Source organism: Schistocerca serialis, chromosome 3 (genome assembly GCF_023864345.2).
Source record: "Schistocerca serialis cubense isolate TAMUIC-IGC-003099 chromosome 3, iqSchSeri2.2, whole genome shotgun sequence".
Lineage (NCBI taxonomy): Eukaryota > Metazoa > Arthropoda > Insecta > Orthoptera > Acrididae > Schistocerca > Schistocerca serialis.
In genome coordinates, this window is record NC_064640.1 from 441555371 (window position 1) to 441573898 (window position 18528).

An 18528-nucleotide genomic window follows, 5' to 3' on the forward strand; every position below is an offset into this window, starting at 1 on the left:
ATATTACCTATTAGAGTGCTACTATTTTGAGCTATATGTGTAGGGAAATTGATCACCGATTCTAAGTTATATGTCATTAATAACACTTCTAGCTCACTTCTCCTATCAGAATTGCTTAGAAAGTTTAAATTGGAATCATCACAGATTAATAACTTCTTATTTTTGTCTGACAGACAGCATAAGATGGAGTCAAACTTTTTTATGAGTAACTCCCAATCTCCTAATGGGGGCTGTACACTGTTGCTAACATCAGCACTACATTATCTAGCTGTAGTTCACACGCATAAACTTCAAAGTGCTGATTGACACAATATTTGCTTACTTCTACTGTTTTGTACTTAACCCTTGTTTTGTGTAAATGGCAACTCCTCATTTATCCATGCTAGATCTGCAAGTGTAAGATGCTAAACTATACCCATTTAGACTGACACTTTCCATTCCCACGGTTACTTGGTGCTCAGACAGACAAGGTATATTAGTCTCATTCTTATTTTTGAGATCATCTAAACACAATAACAGCTTATCTACTTTACATTTTATTCCCCTGATATTTTGATGTGGTTAGCTTTATCCCTATTTACTGTACATAAAGCTTCTTTTATTCTATTTTTTTTATGATTGTCTGTCTGGACTTTGTCTTTAACCTAAAAAACCTATCTGCCTCGTCCTATTAACCACAGGGATCATCCCTTGTGTGACTGTGGCCCCCTCTCACAGTATCTACTAACAGAAAAGCTAACTTATCTTTCCCCTTCCTATTTAGGTGCAGGCCATGTGTAGTGTCTCCCCACCTACCAATACTGGAACAACACCCATTTGAGGTTTTGATCACAAAATGTATGTCACAACCTCTCCTTCACTTGCTTGCCACGGTGCACAGATGAATAACCAAGATCAAGATCAAGACCCACCACACCAGTATAAGTTTGTAATCTTGGCCACAGCAGCAAGTCTACTGAGTTAAAATGGTTAGAATAAAGGGGAGGAGGGAGGGGTTGAGGTTGACGTTCCATCTCTGATAACTTCATTCTTATTGGAACGTAAGTTTAGATTACACAAGTATGGGGAAGGAAATCGGATGTGAACCATTTCAAAGGAACCATCACAACATTTCTTGTAAGTGTGATCGTAAATCACAGAAAAAATGTTCTTAATGATTGGATGGGGATCTGTAACTTGTTCCTACTGAATGCGAGTCCAGTGCATTAACTACTGACCGTACTTCACCTACTTCAGTTCAAAACTGAGAGCACAGAGTTATTTCACTGTTGCAAACTGCGTACTTCAAGAGATACATCTGCTGAATCATAGGCCTAACATTATGGAACTAACCATTATTACAATTGCAATCCTCTCTGTACAATGAAAGGGCTTCTGTTTACCATTATTGAGACTGGCCACTTTCTACGATCAGAAAAGAGTGTAGACAAATCCCCAACTGTTAATAATTACTTTTGAAAGGATGCCAGTCTCCAAATTAAGCCAATGTGAAAATGCATGCTTTTTAAAAAATCACATTTAGCTAAGTGCAAACACAATGCAAGATTTTAAAACACCAGTGGAATAATATTTTGTTGTTTCCTTTTCTATTTAGAAATGGAGGCAAAAAGGGACCAAGAGACATTTTGAGAGATGTCTTTCAATACACAAGTTCCTCTTTCAACAAAAATGTCATGCAGTTTGATAACTGTAGAGTTTTGAGTATTTTAATGTACCAGCAATGAGAGCAGTAACTGATGATATATCCATCCAAGATTCTTTACAGCTTGAGTGCCTGTGTAAATTATTTTGATAAATAACTCTACATTTATGTGCAATTTTCATCATTCTGTAAACTGCAAGTTACATCATAAATACCTTTCTTAACACAGGAGAACTAACTGCATAGTCACCAATGAGACCAACTGGGAACATTGAAACTCGCTTCGTACCACGAATTTCTTCAAAGAGCTCTAAATCAAATGTATTATCATCATCTCCAAAATATATCACACCATTCTTCACATGCTTTCTTATCCAGCTGAGTGCAGCTCGTCTATTGGCTACACCTCTTGGAACAATATCTGCTTTGCGATACACCTCTGGCATTGGGCTTGCAATGTGGGTGAAAGGAATACCTGGAATAAGAATAATTAAGCAGTAAATATGAAAGCTATATTTTCACAAGGCCATGAACTAAAGTTTTACCAACTAGTAGGCCTAACCTTACAAAAAAAAAATCCATTAAAAAAAATTGGAGCATGCATGAAAACATTATTTTACACACTAGCATCTCAAGTAATTAGTATCACCAATATTTCAACAATGGATGTGATTAGAAATCATGGGCAGAACAACAGAAAAAAATTCAAAACTTCAAATGTTGCTCAAAATTTGCAACTTCTTGTTTCTCTGTCCACTGTTCAGAAAGAAACGGTGAGTGGCTGCATTCATTCACAACCGTATACATCAGATGAGTTTTACATAAAAGTAGTATATCAAGTTTTGATGCAAAAAATATTAAAATTACTTTCAAGATATTAGCTCAGTAGGTAACACACACAAATATATGTGGGGCTTGCGAATCCCTTAGTAACGTGCATTATATGATTTGAGGCAAATAGTTCATTAAAAGACTTCTACATTCCCATAAATATTTAAGTTCAATATAAATTAATTGCTGCTCTTCACTCCATACATTTTTGGTGCACTATTTCTGATGGTTACTAGATTATACAATCATATAAGTGCAAAAGATATAATAATCACAAAATGTAAGAAAGAACTTTGTAGAAGTGAACTGGTTCAGTCATTATTACCAAATGATATGGGTGTATTGTAACACTGAATGAACTCTGATGTTGAAGGAAGATTGGGGTGTAGTGTCCCATCAATTGCAAGTTCATTAGTGACTGAGTACATGCAGTGAAAGGACAAGAATGGGCAAAGAAATTAGCCATCCCATTATCAAAGGAATCATCCTTTTACTTGCCTCAATAAATTTAGGGAAACATGGAAAACAAAAATCAAAATGGACAGATGGGGGATTTGAATGCCAGTTCTACCGGCTGCAATATTAGCACCTTAACATTTGAGACACTTTAGTCTTTGATGTATATACCATCCTAGATAACACTAATTACTGCACAGGAAAAGTACTTCTCAAACATTAGATTAACATATTGACTAAATTTAAAAAAAAAATGTATGTGCCTGTTGCTCACCAGAGCGCAATGTTAACATTGAAAACATATTACTGGGCAGTAACACAATTGTTTTACCCATATTCCTAAAATTTATTTGCTACTTTCATCGAATTCCTAAATATGTATTTTATTATTATTATTATTATTAGTACCTTATTCATCCCTAGATCTCTTTTTACAAGGATTTAGGACATGACAAAGTATTTACAAGTTTAGACCAATTTAAAATAAGCTAATACATATACCAGTACACATATATTTACATACTTGTAGTTAGAGACAGTCATTAGATTTACTCCTGGTATAAAATACATTTTTTTACACATAAATTATTAAATAATGTAATGCCACACTGTTCACTCATATCTCATTATCAGTCACTGAACACACTATACGCACATTGTTTCATAACACTACACGCGCGCACACACGCACGCACACACACACACACACACACACAGGTAATCTCTGGGCCATTTTCTGTACCGCAACTTCCCATTTGCTATCCTGAAAAACTGAGTGAGATGTTGAGCTCAAAAAGAGGAAGAGGTGTTAGTGTTGTGCTCTGCATTGCTGGGAGATGAAAAAGCTTGCACAGGATAGAGTAGCATGGAGAGCTGCATCAAACCAGTCTCAGGACTGAAGACCACAACAACAACAACAACTAGTTTTTTTTTTATCAAATCCATACTCTTTTTATCTAAGTAATCCTTCAATGTATAAAAGTACTGCATAACAGGTACTTTTCAGCTGCCTTTTTAAATAAGTATTTTTGCAATTCCTTTAATCTCTTTTGGTAATTTATGGTACAATTTTATTCCTTGGTAGAAAATGCTGTTTTGAGTTTTATGTTTATTTTTTCTTGGTAAATGTAAGTTGAGTCTATTTCTTGTTGCATGGTCACGGACAGCGCTGTTTGTGCAGTAATTACCAATGCTATTTTTAATGTGTACAACTGACTGGTAAATGTATTCACATGGAACGGTTAAAATCCCCAGTGTTTTGAACAGATCTTTACAATGAGCTTGACTAGTATTTTGGTTATTATTCTTATGGCTCTTTTCTGGAGTTTGAAAATAGTGTTCATATTTTGTGCATTTTTTCCCAAAAAAATAATGCCATAGCTAAGAATTGAGTGTACATATGAATAATATGTAACTAAAAGATATAACATGTTACACACTGATGATAGGATTCTAAAGGCATAACATGCTGATGACATTCTGTTTGCAAGTACCTTTGTGTGTTCACACCACTTCAACTGAGAATCAATATTCATTGCTAGAAATTTTGCATTTGTTACACAGTCTATAGAGGTGCCATCTACATTTAATTTACCATTGTCTTTTTCCTCTTCAAACTGAAATTCATGGCATTAGTTTTCCTTATGTTCAATGTCACTTTATTGCTTGGCAATCTCTTGTTTTCTCAGTGAATATAATATTACTGTCATCAGGGAAGAGAATTTTTTCACCATGAGTAACACTACTGGGAAAGTCATTAATGTATACAAGGAATAGTATTGGTCATAACATGCTACCTTGCGGAACCCCTATATTAATGTATTTTGGTTCTGATAAGTGTTTTACTAAATGTTAAATATATTTGAAGTATGTGTTATCTCTACTCTTTGTACCCTGTCTGCTAGGTCTGACTGAAACCAGTCATTAGATACCCCTCTTATTCCTAATGCTTCTAATTTATTTAATACCATCTTGTGGTCTACTGTATCAAATGCCTTTGAAAGATCCAAAAATATGCCTGTGACACACAGCTTTATCAAGAGCATCAAGTACAACTTTCGTGAATTCTACTACAGCTGACTCCGTATTTTTGCCATTTCGGAAACCAAACTGTGATTCACTTAAAAGATTGTATTTATTCATGTAATTCATTAATCTGCCTTTCATAATTGCTTCTATTATTTTTGAGAATGCTGACAGCAGGGAAATGGGCTGGGTTTTAACTGCTCTGGAAATGTCCCTGATGTGAAGGATTCCTTCATTATATTTGTTAAGGGGCCTTGTATAATCCCCGTGCATTACCGAGTGAGGTGGCGCAGTGGTTAGCACACTGGACTTGCATCGGAGCACGACGGTTCAATCCCACATCCAGCCATCCTGATGTAGGTTTTCCGTGATTTTCCTAAATCATTCCAGGCTAATGCTGGGATGGTTCCTTTGAAAGGGTACGGCCGACTTCCTTCCTTGTCCTTCCCTAATCCGATGAGACCGATGACCTCGCTGATTGGCCTCCTTCCCCTAAAACAACCCAACCCCTACGCATTGTTTCTGTACAAACACTGGTACTTCATCTAAGCCTACTGACTTTTTATTTTTTAGTTTTTGAACAGTTTTATTGACTTCATTCTCTGTGGTTGGCAGTAACATCATTGTATTTAGTGCAACATTATTTACAGGTGTTATATTTGTTTTGGGGGATTTTTGCTGTAACTTCTCTGCAATACTTGAAAAATGCTCATTTACATAGTTTGCTAAGTGTTGTGGATCATTTATTACCTTATCCCCCTCCCTTAGCAGTATGTTATTCTGCATTTGTTTGCCTCTCCCTGTTTCCTTTTTTATAACATCCCAGACTGCTTTGCTTTTATTCTCTGCATTATATATTATTTTGCTATTAGATGACTTTTTTGCAGCAATCAGCACCTTCCTATAGATCTTTTTGTATCTATGATAGAAATTTAAGAATTCTGGATCATTGTGAATCTTTTTCATGGAACTGAGGTGTTTAAGTGTTCGGGAGGACTTCTTGATATCTGCTGTTATCCATCTGTATTTGTGAGATGTTGATACAGACATGCATACTTTTGGAACGCCTTTTCAAAGTTCAATTTAAACAATGTGGAGAATTTAGATAATTTCATCCCAGCTTTGTTTTTCTAGTTCTTTTCAAAAATCTTTTATTTTGGTTTCTGATCGATGTCGATTGTAGGCTTGTAGTTAAGGGAATGATTCGATGCCCGATTCTACTGTTTTTATTTGACAGAGATGGTCTGATAGCCCGAGATCTTTTACAGTTACATCACGTTTTTCCCTGTCCATATTTGTGGCCACATGGTCAATTACTGATGCAGTCACTGTAGTAACCCTTGTTGCACTATTGACCAATAGGGATATGCCAAAACTTTGAAGGATGTTTATGAAGGTGCTGCTGGATTCATTTTTAATATTAGTGTTGATGTTAATGCCCCACACAGAATTACGTTTACCTTTGTACTTATGCCCCACACTGAAATACGTTTACCTTTGTACTTGAGACTTTATTTAGAACTTCTGTTAATTTTCTGAAAAAATTGTTGACACTACCACTGGGAGATCTATACACACAAACACAAAATGATTAATTTCTTGGTAACATCAAGCCCTGTTAATTCAATAGCTGATATTTCAAAGTGTTTGTCTTCACTTACTGTACTGAGGTCATGTACTGATTTGAACTGTGTTCCTTTTCTGATATAATTGCATGATCCTCCACCCATTGAAGTAGTTCTGCATTAAGAGTTTGCCCTTTCATATAATGATAATACTACATTTTGGATTTCTGTCTCTCTACACCAGTGCTCAGTAATACAAACTACTGTACAGTTCAAAGACTGGAGCTCAACCTCTAATAGTTGTATTTTATTTTTTATTGATTGCAAGTTTTGATGGAGGATTGTTAAGTCTGTGAAATGCCCTATGTTACTCTTTCCAATGGTTTGTCTCTCTTTGTGACATCTGGTATGAGTGAATTTGAAGTGTTAAAATCTGTCTTGTGAGTGACTGTTTCAGTGTTTTTTAAACTGCTGGAGAAACGCTTTAGACAGGGAACCTGTTGTCTGGATTTATCCTAAAGATGACCTACTTTTCCTACCTTTGACAACAGGTATTTGACCTTGTGTGGCACGACATCCACCCCCTATACTTTCGTGAATCAGTTGTACCAATCTTCCCTTTCCAATCCTGTTTAGGTGTTATTTTCACCCACATGTATCCCATTGTTTCCACCATAATTACCATGAAATTCCTCTTTTATACTTTCATGGGACTTCAAAAAACCTGTGTAAAGTGTGAGGAAATAAAAGTGGCAGGAAACTACTTTTTAAGCACAAACATATGTTTTACACATCACAAGGAAATTTGTACTTCATACTTTGTGACAAAAAAATCCAGAATATAGTTTGTTTCAGTTTATTTTGGTACTTTTTTTTCTATCTGGTTTCCTCAATCATAGCTGTATTTGAAAGTTTTTATGTCTACATTAAAATTTAGTGCAAAAGCAATTACAAGATTTGGACATACATATATGAAACTGAAAACCCCAAGAAAGCAAGCCGCAATTGCAGACCTAGGCCTGTGAAAAAACATTTATATGCAGACAGTCAAGGAAGGAAATTAAGGGATATAGTTGAGAACAATTCAAGCCACCATATCTCAGCCACAATAAAACCTAGTGCAACATTTAAAGATGTAGCAGGTTCTTCATCGCCAGAAGCTATGGAACTGGCAGTTTTTCTGGCTGGATCAAATAACATAGTGAGAAATGAAGGAAAAGACTTCTTGTTATCATTGAGGAAGAAACTGCAGGAACTACAAAATACAAAAATCCTCATCTTTTCAATACCATGTCGGCATGATCTTCCATCCTGGTCTTATGTGAATGTTGAAGTGAGAAGAGTAAATGAAGAAAATTTGTAAATACTTTAAAAATGTGTGTACTTAGGTACAAGATTCCAAACTGCTCATGGTCTCCATCTGAATCAACTCGGAAAGAAGTATAAGAGTAATGAAATAATAAAAGTAGCCAATGCGTTGGACATAGCAAAAATCGATAGCTCTGAGTCAATATCACTTAGATTTAGGGAAAACTCTTTTTTAGAGGTAACAAAGAAGGGCCAAGACTAACAGGCTTGCCCAGATTCACACTGGACGACCAGATTAAAGATAAGAATAATATAATAAATGTCGGTAACACTAGAGAGAAATATATCAGTAATGGCGATTGCCCCCATAAAAAAAAAAAAAAAAAAAAAAAAAAAAATAAAAAAAAAAAAAAAATTTACTCACCAACTTTGTCTCTCAAGATAGGTTATATCAATATTGAAAGTATAAGTGGAAAACACGTCATTTTAAACAAATTTGCAAAAGAGAACTTATTTCATGTAGTATGCTTAAGTGAGCACTGGTGTAAAGGAAATGAAATATCTTTTCATGTACTAGATGATTTCCACTTAGCAAACAGCTTTAGCAGAGAGCAGCACGTTCAGGGGGTGTATCAATTTACATTAAGAAAGAATTAATAAATTGTAGTAATGAACTAGATCTAGGATTTCTATGCAGTGAGGTACATTTTGAAGCCACAGGTGTATACCTGGATCATTTAAAAATTGCTATTGTATCTCGTTATAGATCACCAGACGGAAGTCCACTAATATTTTTAGAAAAACTTGAGACTTTACTAAACTTCTTTCTTAGTCCTCAATGAAAGAAATATAGTATAGTGATTGGTGGTGACATCAATGCCGCATTTGATGTAAACAAAGACATGCACACCATACATAAATTTAAAAACCTGTTACGACAATTCAACTTCATTTTTACGAACTGCAAACCCACAAGACAGTCCGCTTGTCTCGACAACATACTTACAAATGTCAATAGAGAGTTACTGCCCTCAGATATAGCTGCCTTCAATTTCTCGGACCATAACTCAGTTTGGGTAAAAATCGGTACAGATAGGACTAATATGGACTATAAGGAGTTTAAAGAGTCTAAAATAATCATCACAAGACCAATAACGCAAGAAAAATTGTCTAATTTCATCGTCTCACTCAGTAATTATGACTGGTCACATACATTTAACAATAATGTCCAGGGCTCTGCCAATACATTGTTCGATAGATTTTTTTCATTCTTTCTTAAATATATTCGAGACCAACTGCCCCCAATACAAATGTAAAGTTAACATTAAAAGTAAAAATAATAGACGTAGGGATAAGAATCAATGGTATACCGCTCAACTAGCCAATATGAAAAGGAGGTGGTTGTTGTATAGAGATTCTTACAGACTTCAGAAAACTGATATAGCTAAACAAAGGTACTTGTGAGCACAAAAGGAATATAAGTATGCTTTAAATGAGGCCAATAAACAACATAACCTAGTCACCATTGAGTCATCAAAAAATAAATGCAAAAAAGCATGGACTATAATAAATTCAGTGGCCAAAAGCAAGCAGAAAGCTGAGGTAGAAATTTCAGCAGATGAATTTAATAACTACTGTACAAAATCTGTTAACCAAATTAGGGACAGCATTGGGAGGCCGCAAGAAACTGTAGCTGATCTCATTAAATATCATAATGTAGACTACACCCTGAAAGATAAATTCCTTTTAACAGAGGTCACACCAGATGATGTTTTAACTATTGTAAATAATTTTAGGCCCTCCGATAGTGAAGATATAAATGGTATTTCTTGCAATATGTTAAAAAGATAATTGGGCACATAGTATATCCTCTTACTAAGTGTATAAACAGATGTCTAATTGAAGTAGTATCCCCAGATGTATTAAATTATCCAGGGTAGTGCCCACTTACAAGAAACGAGACAAAAACTGCCCATCTAGCTATTGCCCAATATCTCTGACACCTATTTTATCTAAAGTTTTGGAATCCATCATCAACTCCCAGTTGTGTGATTATCTGACATGTAATAACATTATTACTGCAGAACAATTTGGCTTTAGGAAGGGCAAATCCACAGTCCATGCCATTGACTCCCTCATTAAAAAAGTGCTTAATGCGTATGAATGAAAAAATTTTGCTCAGCTTACCTTTTGTGATCTTAGCAAAGCCTTCGATTGTGTGGAGCATATTTCACTCCTCAACAAACTAGTTTATTACAGATTCACAAACAGTGAAGTTGACAACATTTTCGAATCTTTCCTCAGCAACAAATTGTTTGTATTGGTAAACAGAGATCACAGCTAGCTGAAGTTAAGTGTGGTGTGCCACAAGGCTCAGTATTAGGACCTCTGCTATTTATCCCAATGACAAACGATCTACCATCTTACATAAATACTCACTCCATTCTCTATGCAGATGATACCACTTTTTTCAATGTCAGCTCAGACATGGATATGCTCCAAACTGAGGCAAATGACACAATATCACACGCATCAGTCTGGTTTCCAGCTAATGGGTTCCTGCTTAATGAGAGTAAATCTCAAAAGATTGTATTTAGTTTAAGAGATCTGCCAGCAGCAGACTTCATGGATAGTGTTAAGTTCTTAGGTATTGTTATAGATAGTAAATTGACTTGGGAGCCATATATTAAATACATTAGTGCAAGGCTGTCTAGAGTGGTGTATTTGTTAAGGAATTTAAAAAACCATGTACCTGCGGCCTATGTAAGATCGGCCTGCTTTGCTTTTTTTCAAAGCATTATATCTTATGGGCTTTTAATATGGGGCAATAGCTCACACCTTCAGGACATTTTGGTACTTCAGAAGAAAGTAATTTGAATTATAACAAACAGTGATAAACTGGCCCACTGCAAACCACTGTTTATCAACTTAAAAATATTAACCGTTATAAACATGTATATTTACACTGTTCTACTGCATATAAAGAGCAACTTATCAGAATACCAGTGTAGAAGAGATGTACACTCTCATGGAACCAGAAATAGTAGCCATCTTGACATACCTTACTATAGATTATCCAAGTGACTGAACAGCTATGAAGTGGTGGGTATGAAGATGTTTAACAAACTGCCACTAGAATGGGTAGAAGCTCCATTTGATTTATTTAAAGACAAATTATTCAGTTTGTTAGCTGCAAATCCTTGCTACTCACTTCAGGAATTTTATGACTGTAAAATATCATAGTGGTACCGGTTTGGAGAGTTCAGCATAATTTCTTTAACTAAGTAATTTATGATTCAATGCTTTTCATATTATTTGATTTTAAAAATCGTATTACATGGAAAACTAATAGTGAAATTTTGATCTTGAACCCACGTATATATGCTGTATAACTTGTATTTATGTAACTTGACTTTGTCAATTGCTGTAATAGCTAAACGACAATAAAATTTCATTCAATTCATTCAGTTCAATTCAATTTGTAATACCAAACTGTAGATAAAAGGTATATCATACTTCATATCAACATCGTACACAAACTGTGATTTTTTTTAAAAGAAAACTGTGCCAAATACACAACAGCATTCTATGAGGTATCAGGATTGCAGCCAGAACATGTTGCCTTCTTGCCACAATATTACAGCTGGCAACCATTCAGTCACCTTCAGGTGTCCACCACTGGAGGCTGCTAGTTCATGGTGTCTGCTTTATAGCAAAAGTTGGCATGGACATGCATGCACATTGGCAGCTGTCATAGGTATGTCCTCTGTCAAAGTCTGTGCTATCTGCAAATACTATTCCCTCTGTGGCATGTAAGCTTATGCGTAAAGGTGAAACTGCATGTCTGCTCTCTGTCGGAACACGCACTTGCAGTGTTAAAAACAAATGTCAGATGTCGCCAGATGTGTCATTAGGAATAAAATGTTTTCTCTCAGAAAAAATTAAAGGGATCAAAGGGTCCCAGGCCTTGTCCAGTTGAAAGCCGCCGTCACGATTTATAAGACCTTGCGCTAGACATATTTCCACAGATTCTTTAGTTACTGAATTCCAAAAGGAGCTCACCAGAACCAAGATTTTTGTGGAATAATAATCCATAAAGAGAATAATCCACAAACTGTCCTGCAGTAATACAATGCTCAGCTACAGTTGACTTACCGGGCTGTGAAAGGCGAGTGTGGCGTTCTCGTTCAACACACCTTTCCTGTACTGTATCATCTGACCTATGAAAGCTTTGTCACACTGGCAAAAAATTTTGTAAATTCCAGCCTTCCACAATCCCCGATTGTCATTTACCGAACCGAAAAGAGCACTAATCTTTGCTGGTGGTCGGAAGATTAGTTTAACTTTATGTTTCTTAGGTTCCTGCCTACCTTAGATGAAAGATTGATGACATATGGAAGGAACACCCTGGACTTGAACAGCTCCTTATCTTCATGATGTTGTGGGTGGTCATGTTTGTTCCTCCTTAGCAATGTGCTAATCTGCTGTGGAAAGTAACCATTATCTTTGAACACTGACTGTAGATGTTCCAGCTCCTTTTTAAGGCTGTCTTCATCAGAAACAGCATGCACCCAGTGCACCAATGTTCTAAAGATGCCTGTAGTTTCTGATGCTTGCAGATGGAGGTCCATATACCCACACTCATGTCAGTGGGGCAAGATCAAATGCATAGTACATGAAAGATGCACTGAATATGAGTGCCACACTCACCTTTCACAGCCCAATAAGTCGGCTGTAGCTGAGCATTGTATTACCACAGGACACACTATGGATTATTCTGTCTATGGATTATTCTGCCACAAAAATTTTGGTTCCAGTGAGATTCTTTTGGGATTCAGTAATTACAGAATCTGTGGAAATATGTCTCATACAAGATATTATAAATTGTGATGGTGGCTTTCAACTGGACAAAGCTTGTGACCCAATGATCCCCTTTATTTCTTTTGAGAGAAAACACTTTATTCATAATGACACATCTGGCAACATCTGACATTTGTTTTTAGCACTGCAAGCACGCGTTCTGACAGAGGTCAGACTTGTAGTTTCACTTTTACACATGCACCTGCGTACCACAGATGGAACAGTATTTGCAGGGGGCCGGACTTTGAGAAAGGATGCTTCTGTGATGGCCACTAATGCGCATATGTTTTCACATCAGTTTTTGCTGTATAGCCAACACCATGAACTAGCAGTCTCCAATGGTGGACACCTGAAGATGGCTGAATGGTTGCCACCTGTAATATTGTGGCAAGAAGTCAACATGATCTGGCTGCAATTCCGAAAACTCATAGAATATTCAATACACCAAAAACACCTCAAAAATTACATACAGGACAGCAGTCAGCAAGGGTTGATGTTGACCGACTACATAAGATGCTGGACCCAGTGACAAAATTACATTTTATTAATGTCATCATGAAGTTAAATGTACATAGGTATGCAGCGGTGTATGGAAATATAATTCTGTAGGACAGGATATAGAGCAGAATGTGCAGTTAAATTTTAGCTGTGCTGTCAGGTCCCCTCCTAACCACATATTCTGAAAGAAGAGTCAAAAGTGTATGGCAATTATATTTGTATTTAAATTTATGTTGTTTGAGGCTTTGCCAACATGTTAACTGCTTGAATGGTTCACAGGCATTGCACTAGATAGTGTTGTGTAAACTGCACAATATTTCCACAAGGCAGTTCTTCACCATCTATAAGTACCACTGATGCACTGCTGCAGTGGCTTGCAAATTGATGTACTAGCTTGCTGGAAACAGGAATGCACAAGGGTTTGAGCTATAATGTCATTGTCAACATCCAGAGCCTCCTGTTGGGAGAACGAGCCATGGTCTCTGCATGTGGGGCACAGTAAATCATGGCCGCAGTCTGAAGACCCTGCATACATCTGCAGGTAAGCTGTTGGTGCCTGACTTAATTGTCCTGGCTTTGATTCCCCATGTGTTGATGCATTCATTTGTCTGCAGGCTATGATGCCTCAGTGGTGCCAATGCTGATCTGCTGAGTTGAAATACCATTTATCTCTTAATTAAGTCATTAATTATATGTATTTCACTGCTTCTTTAATGAAAGAGTCCCAGTACATGGAGACAGACAAGAGATCTAGGTCCCTAGACAGTTCATGCCATGTCCTGTGTCTAGACAGTGATCAGCAACAGATTTTCCACAGGGGCATGGGATTTTACAAATTCCTGGTCTCCTTAAACCTCAGTCAAGGAACCCAGCATCTTTTGCTCTTATGCCAGAGGGTGGAAGAGACAAAAGCCCTGCAAGCACGTGGCCCATCTGTCTGGTTTACACGTATCTGTAGTGTGCGAGAGAGAGTGTGAACACACCAGTGGAAGTTGTAAATTGGGCAGAAGATGCAGAAGATGATCGATGCTGTTTCTGAGTGAGTGACCACTTGTCAACAGCCATATGTACATCACGTGCTTGCCCACAGGCTATGAATATACAGTGTGCATATGCACAAATTGGTTTCATTAGCAGCAGAGTTAGGTAAAATTTATTTGAATGACACATGATGAAATTTATTTGAATGACACATGATGAATAGAGATAAATATTATTATTGGTGACTTACAAACAAAAATATTTATCCAAAACATTATTCACTTACACAAACAAAAATATTAATTTGTCATCTGTGAATAAAAAGCATTATGAAAAGAAGATAAATTTGAAACCAAGTGACATTTGTTGTTCCAGTTCTTTGTCATTAATTAAACAAATGTAAATTTGTTGCTTTTAAAGTAGTTTTCAGGAAAACTCTTTTTTAAAACATCTTTTCAGAAAGTAAATTTGATTTTTTGAAGATTCGTCACTGTGACACACTACAGAAAATATGTTCTACATTTCAAAGGGATATCAATGTTTTATATTTCCTGAAGTCATCCTTTTTGCAGAATAATGATATAAGACTTTAATATCACAATTTTCTTTGGGAAAAACTGAGAAAGCACCAATTCTGCCATACTACCAGGCTGCTGAAACATGTCACTTCAAAGTCACTCTACAAATGCCTTGAATTTGACAGCATGACTCAAAAACATATGAAAAACATGAGGCACTGTGTCTGCTGAACCAGTTACAGTACAGCTACATATGCTGATTCATACGGTGAAGCTACCATTTTGCCAGCTTCTGTGTAACATTGTGGGTTAGTGTGTGATTGGCTGCTTCTATATAGTTGTGTTGTGTTACCTTCTTGGCCCACGATTTTTGTGTATTAAAAAGTATCACAAAAAAGATGTAATTTGTGGTGTGCCAATCTGTTGGGTAATGTAATGTCATTAAAATAGTCAACTTTAGAACAGCTGTGAAGGATGTGTGAGTTTTATGAGCAAGTAAAAGAATTTGTTTCTGTTCAAGGGCATCCATCAATCCTGCTGATAAAATTTAACAGTACACCCTGAAAACTCTAGAACTCAGTGAAAGGACTATAATAAGAAAAGAAGTGCTACTTTGAGACTTGAAAGATAGTAAAGTAAACCATGTGCAACAAAACCCCAGTGGAGAGAACAGTGTATTTTTAAGTATCCCTGGAAAGGAAAAAAAAGCAGCCTCACTCAATTACAGAACTAGATTCATTCCAAACCGATGCAGTTCAACAGTACATTTATGGACATTATAGTAGCAAAGAATATCCTAGAGTAGTAAAGTTGCTACTTTCAAGCACTGGTAATAGGATACCATCTTATCACTGTCATTTCTGCCCAAGTGAATAACATTCAAAATAACATGCATTTGACTATAGCAGAAGTGGAAAGGTTATTACATGAAGGTCTTGGTACTGTTGACACCACCAGATGTGGGAAGAAAGCAGACCATGTCGGTAAGCTTATTAGAGAAGCACAGATTATAGATGCAAATATAAACGAAAATGAACATTTATTGATTTCTCTTGATGACAATGGTTTTGGCACCAATTCAAATGAGAGTACTGATAGAGAAATGGACGGCATTGTGCCATTGATGACATAAATTGGTGAGTGCAAATGTATCCAAAATTAATTCTTTCACTCTTCAACAGAGTATGCACCTCTTTCTTTAGTTCTTTCTGTGTGTGTCAATAGGTTGATCCTTGTTATGCTTAGGTTTACATTATTATATGATCTTTTATACACAGCTATTATTGTAACAATTCAGAATGTCTTCTCATACACACTCTCATTAACTTTGGTTATTATTCATTCCTTTCAAAGTTTCATATTTTATCAAATGCCTCTTAACTACAGAGGTTTTCTCCATTGTCAGAAACACATTCTTTGTTACACTTACGTATACGTTATTACACAATGGCTTGTATACATGGTGACTGTAACCTACATTTACAAAACATACTTCAAAGCTATCAGCTGTGGGCATGCGCAGTGGTAGCTATTGCAACCTCACAATTGCAGTACAGCCACCTATACACGAGCTGTCAAGTGACATGTTCACTGGCCCAGATATAGATTTGGTAAATAACTTTGTTGTGATTCCATGTTAGGATCAACTCCCAAATTATGTTCGAAATAAATTTTCTTTTTTGGTTTTCTTTGATAGTTCTTTGGTTATTATATGTCTATAGTTTTTGTAAGCCTCCCTTGTTCACAGACAGCAATACAACTGAACTATCTGTATTTTAATTATGATTAAGAAATTGCTGCAATACCTGCAACAGGTGTAGAAAGGCAGAAAAAGTCTTCCAATCATCTTGATACTTTCTCAACGAAAAAGTTGTCAGTGGGCTTTTTTTTTTTTTTAATTGTGGTGTCACCGCCAGACACCACACTTGCTAGGTGGTAGCTTAAATCGGCCGCGGTCCATTTAGTACATGTCGGACCCGCGTGTCACCACTGTGTGATCGCAGACCTAGCGCCACCACAAGGCAGGTCTCGAGATAAGGAATAGCACTCGCCCCAGTTGTACGACGACTTTGCTAGCGACTACACTGACGAAGCCTTTCTCTCATTTGCCGAGAGACAGTTAGAATAGCCTTCAGCTAAGTCCATGGCTATGACCTAGCAAGGCGCCATTAACCGTATCTGAAGATAGTCTTATTTGTATTATCAAGAGCGATGTACCACAAGGATAGAATAAAGTTAAGTATTCGAGGAGCTGCATACTTTTCTTATTAGAATTCACTACTTATCCTGTTCCAGAATTCATGCCCGTCTGCGTTAGATAGCGTGCATTTCGGCCTCCTCTATCTACAAGGTGTTGGCACAGTTGCCAACACATCAGTAATCAAATTCAATATGTCTTCCAAAACTTTTCAATCTGAAAACTCTATGGAGTTGCATTTATACAAGTTAGATAAAAAAAACTATTCTATCTTCCCACAGAAAGCTTACTCAGAGTCAGCCCTAAACAAATTTCAATGACTTAGGACATTCAGTAGCATTCCAGAAATATTTTAGGAGACTTTAAATGTATAGTGTGTTGATGTTAGTCATTAAAGCCCCCTGAGGTCTTACTCTGTTCACTTATTTTTTGGTACTACAAACATGAATGAACTACATAATTATATCAACAAGACATCCATATCCAACCATGTTAGCAGTCTTGGTAAAATGGAGGAAGGTGTTGCAAATTTAAAGTTTCCACTGGCTGCATTCTCATCTTTTGCTATTTATGTAGAGCAATCCTCATGTTAAGAGGGAGAGGGGGATGTATTGCCACATGCAGAGTCAATTAAATTGGGCTGTGTCAGTAGTGTAACTGGCAAGGGTGCAGGCACACTAGTGCAGCCACAGGCATGACGAATGGTTGGCTGTGACTACAGCTAATACAACCAGGGCTGCACTTGGCCGGGATGGTTGACAGTCAATTGGCTGCAACTAATTTCTTGTTACATTTCATTGCAGAGAACAGTTGTTCACAAACATACGTGGAACCCAACATTGATATTATTGTAGCCGCCAGTTTGTGCAAACGAGGAAATCTATCCTGAGGGAAGTGTCTGTAGAATTCCAAAATGTTTTTCTTGTTCTGAAAGTTGTCTCTGTATTCTGTGTCACACTGCAGGTCAATAGTTTCTAGTTGCAGCTCAGGACGAATCTCTTCAATATTCGCTGAATATGGAGAGGAGAACACATAAAAATCACTGTCTAGTGCTGTCAGATCTTGAAAGTGTTGATAAAATTCTTCCTTAAGGGCAACTAAACTATGTGAATAACGTTCACAGTCTTTGTGAACATCTTGCATGGATGATAATTTAGGAAAATGAGCTAGATTTCCTGTTTCCAGCTGACTCACCCAAAGTGTCAATTTCATTTTAAAAGCTCGTATTCGATCTATGAAATGAGTAATTAGCAGATCTTTACCTTGTAGGGAAATGTTTAAAGCATTCAGATGGCTAGTTAAATCTGCTAAGAACGCGAGATCACATTTCCATGAAGGCTCTTTCAATTCAGGAACACACATGTTATTTATTTTCATGAACATATTTATCTCATCTAATAGGCAAAAAAATCGATTCAATAATTCGCCACGACTAAGCCAGCGGACCTTGCTGTAATAAGGCAGGCTTTCTACATCCTCAAGAAAGCTTTTAAATTGCCTGTGTTGTAGCCCATGCTTCCTTATATAATTGGTTGTACAAACAACAACACTCATCACATTTTTTAGAGTGATATACTCTTTGCACATAAGTTTTCCTGGTGGATCACACAGTGAACACCCCTTATTTCATTTGGCACGGTCAGTTTT

At 36.7% G+C, this 18528-nt stretch overlaps 1 protein-coding gene across 2 annotated transcripts in view; it reads right to left on the reverse strand.

The window, feature by feature from the left end:
• LOC126470336 (galactosylgalactosylxylosylprotein 3-beta-glucuronosyltransferase S) overlaps window positions 1–18528 on the reverse strand; it is a 186238-nt gene that overhangs the window by 33155 nt on the left and 134555 nt on the right. For both annotated transcript variants that reach the window (XM_050098124.1, XM_050098125.1), the window contains exon 4: window positions 1858–2117. In XM_050098124.1, coding sequence (XP_049954081.1) covers window positions 1858–2117 — 260 coding nt within the window. The remainder of the gene's footprint in view (window positions 1–1857; window positions 2118–18528) is intronic.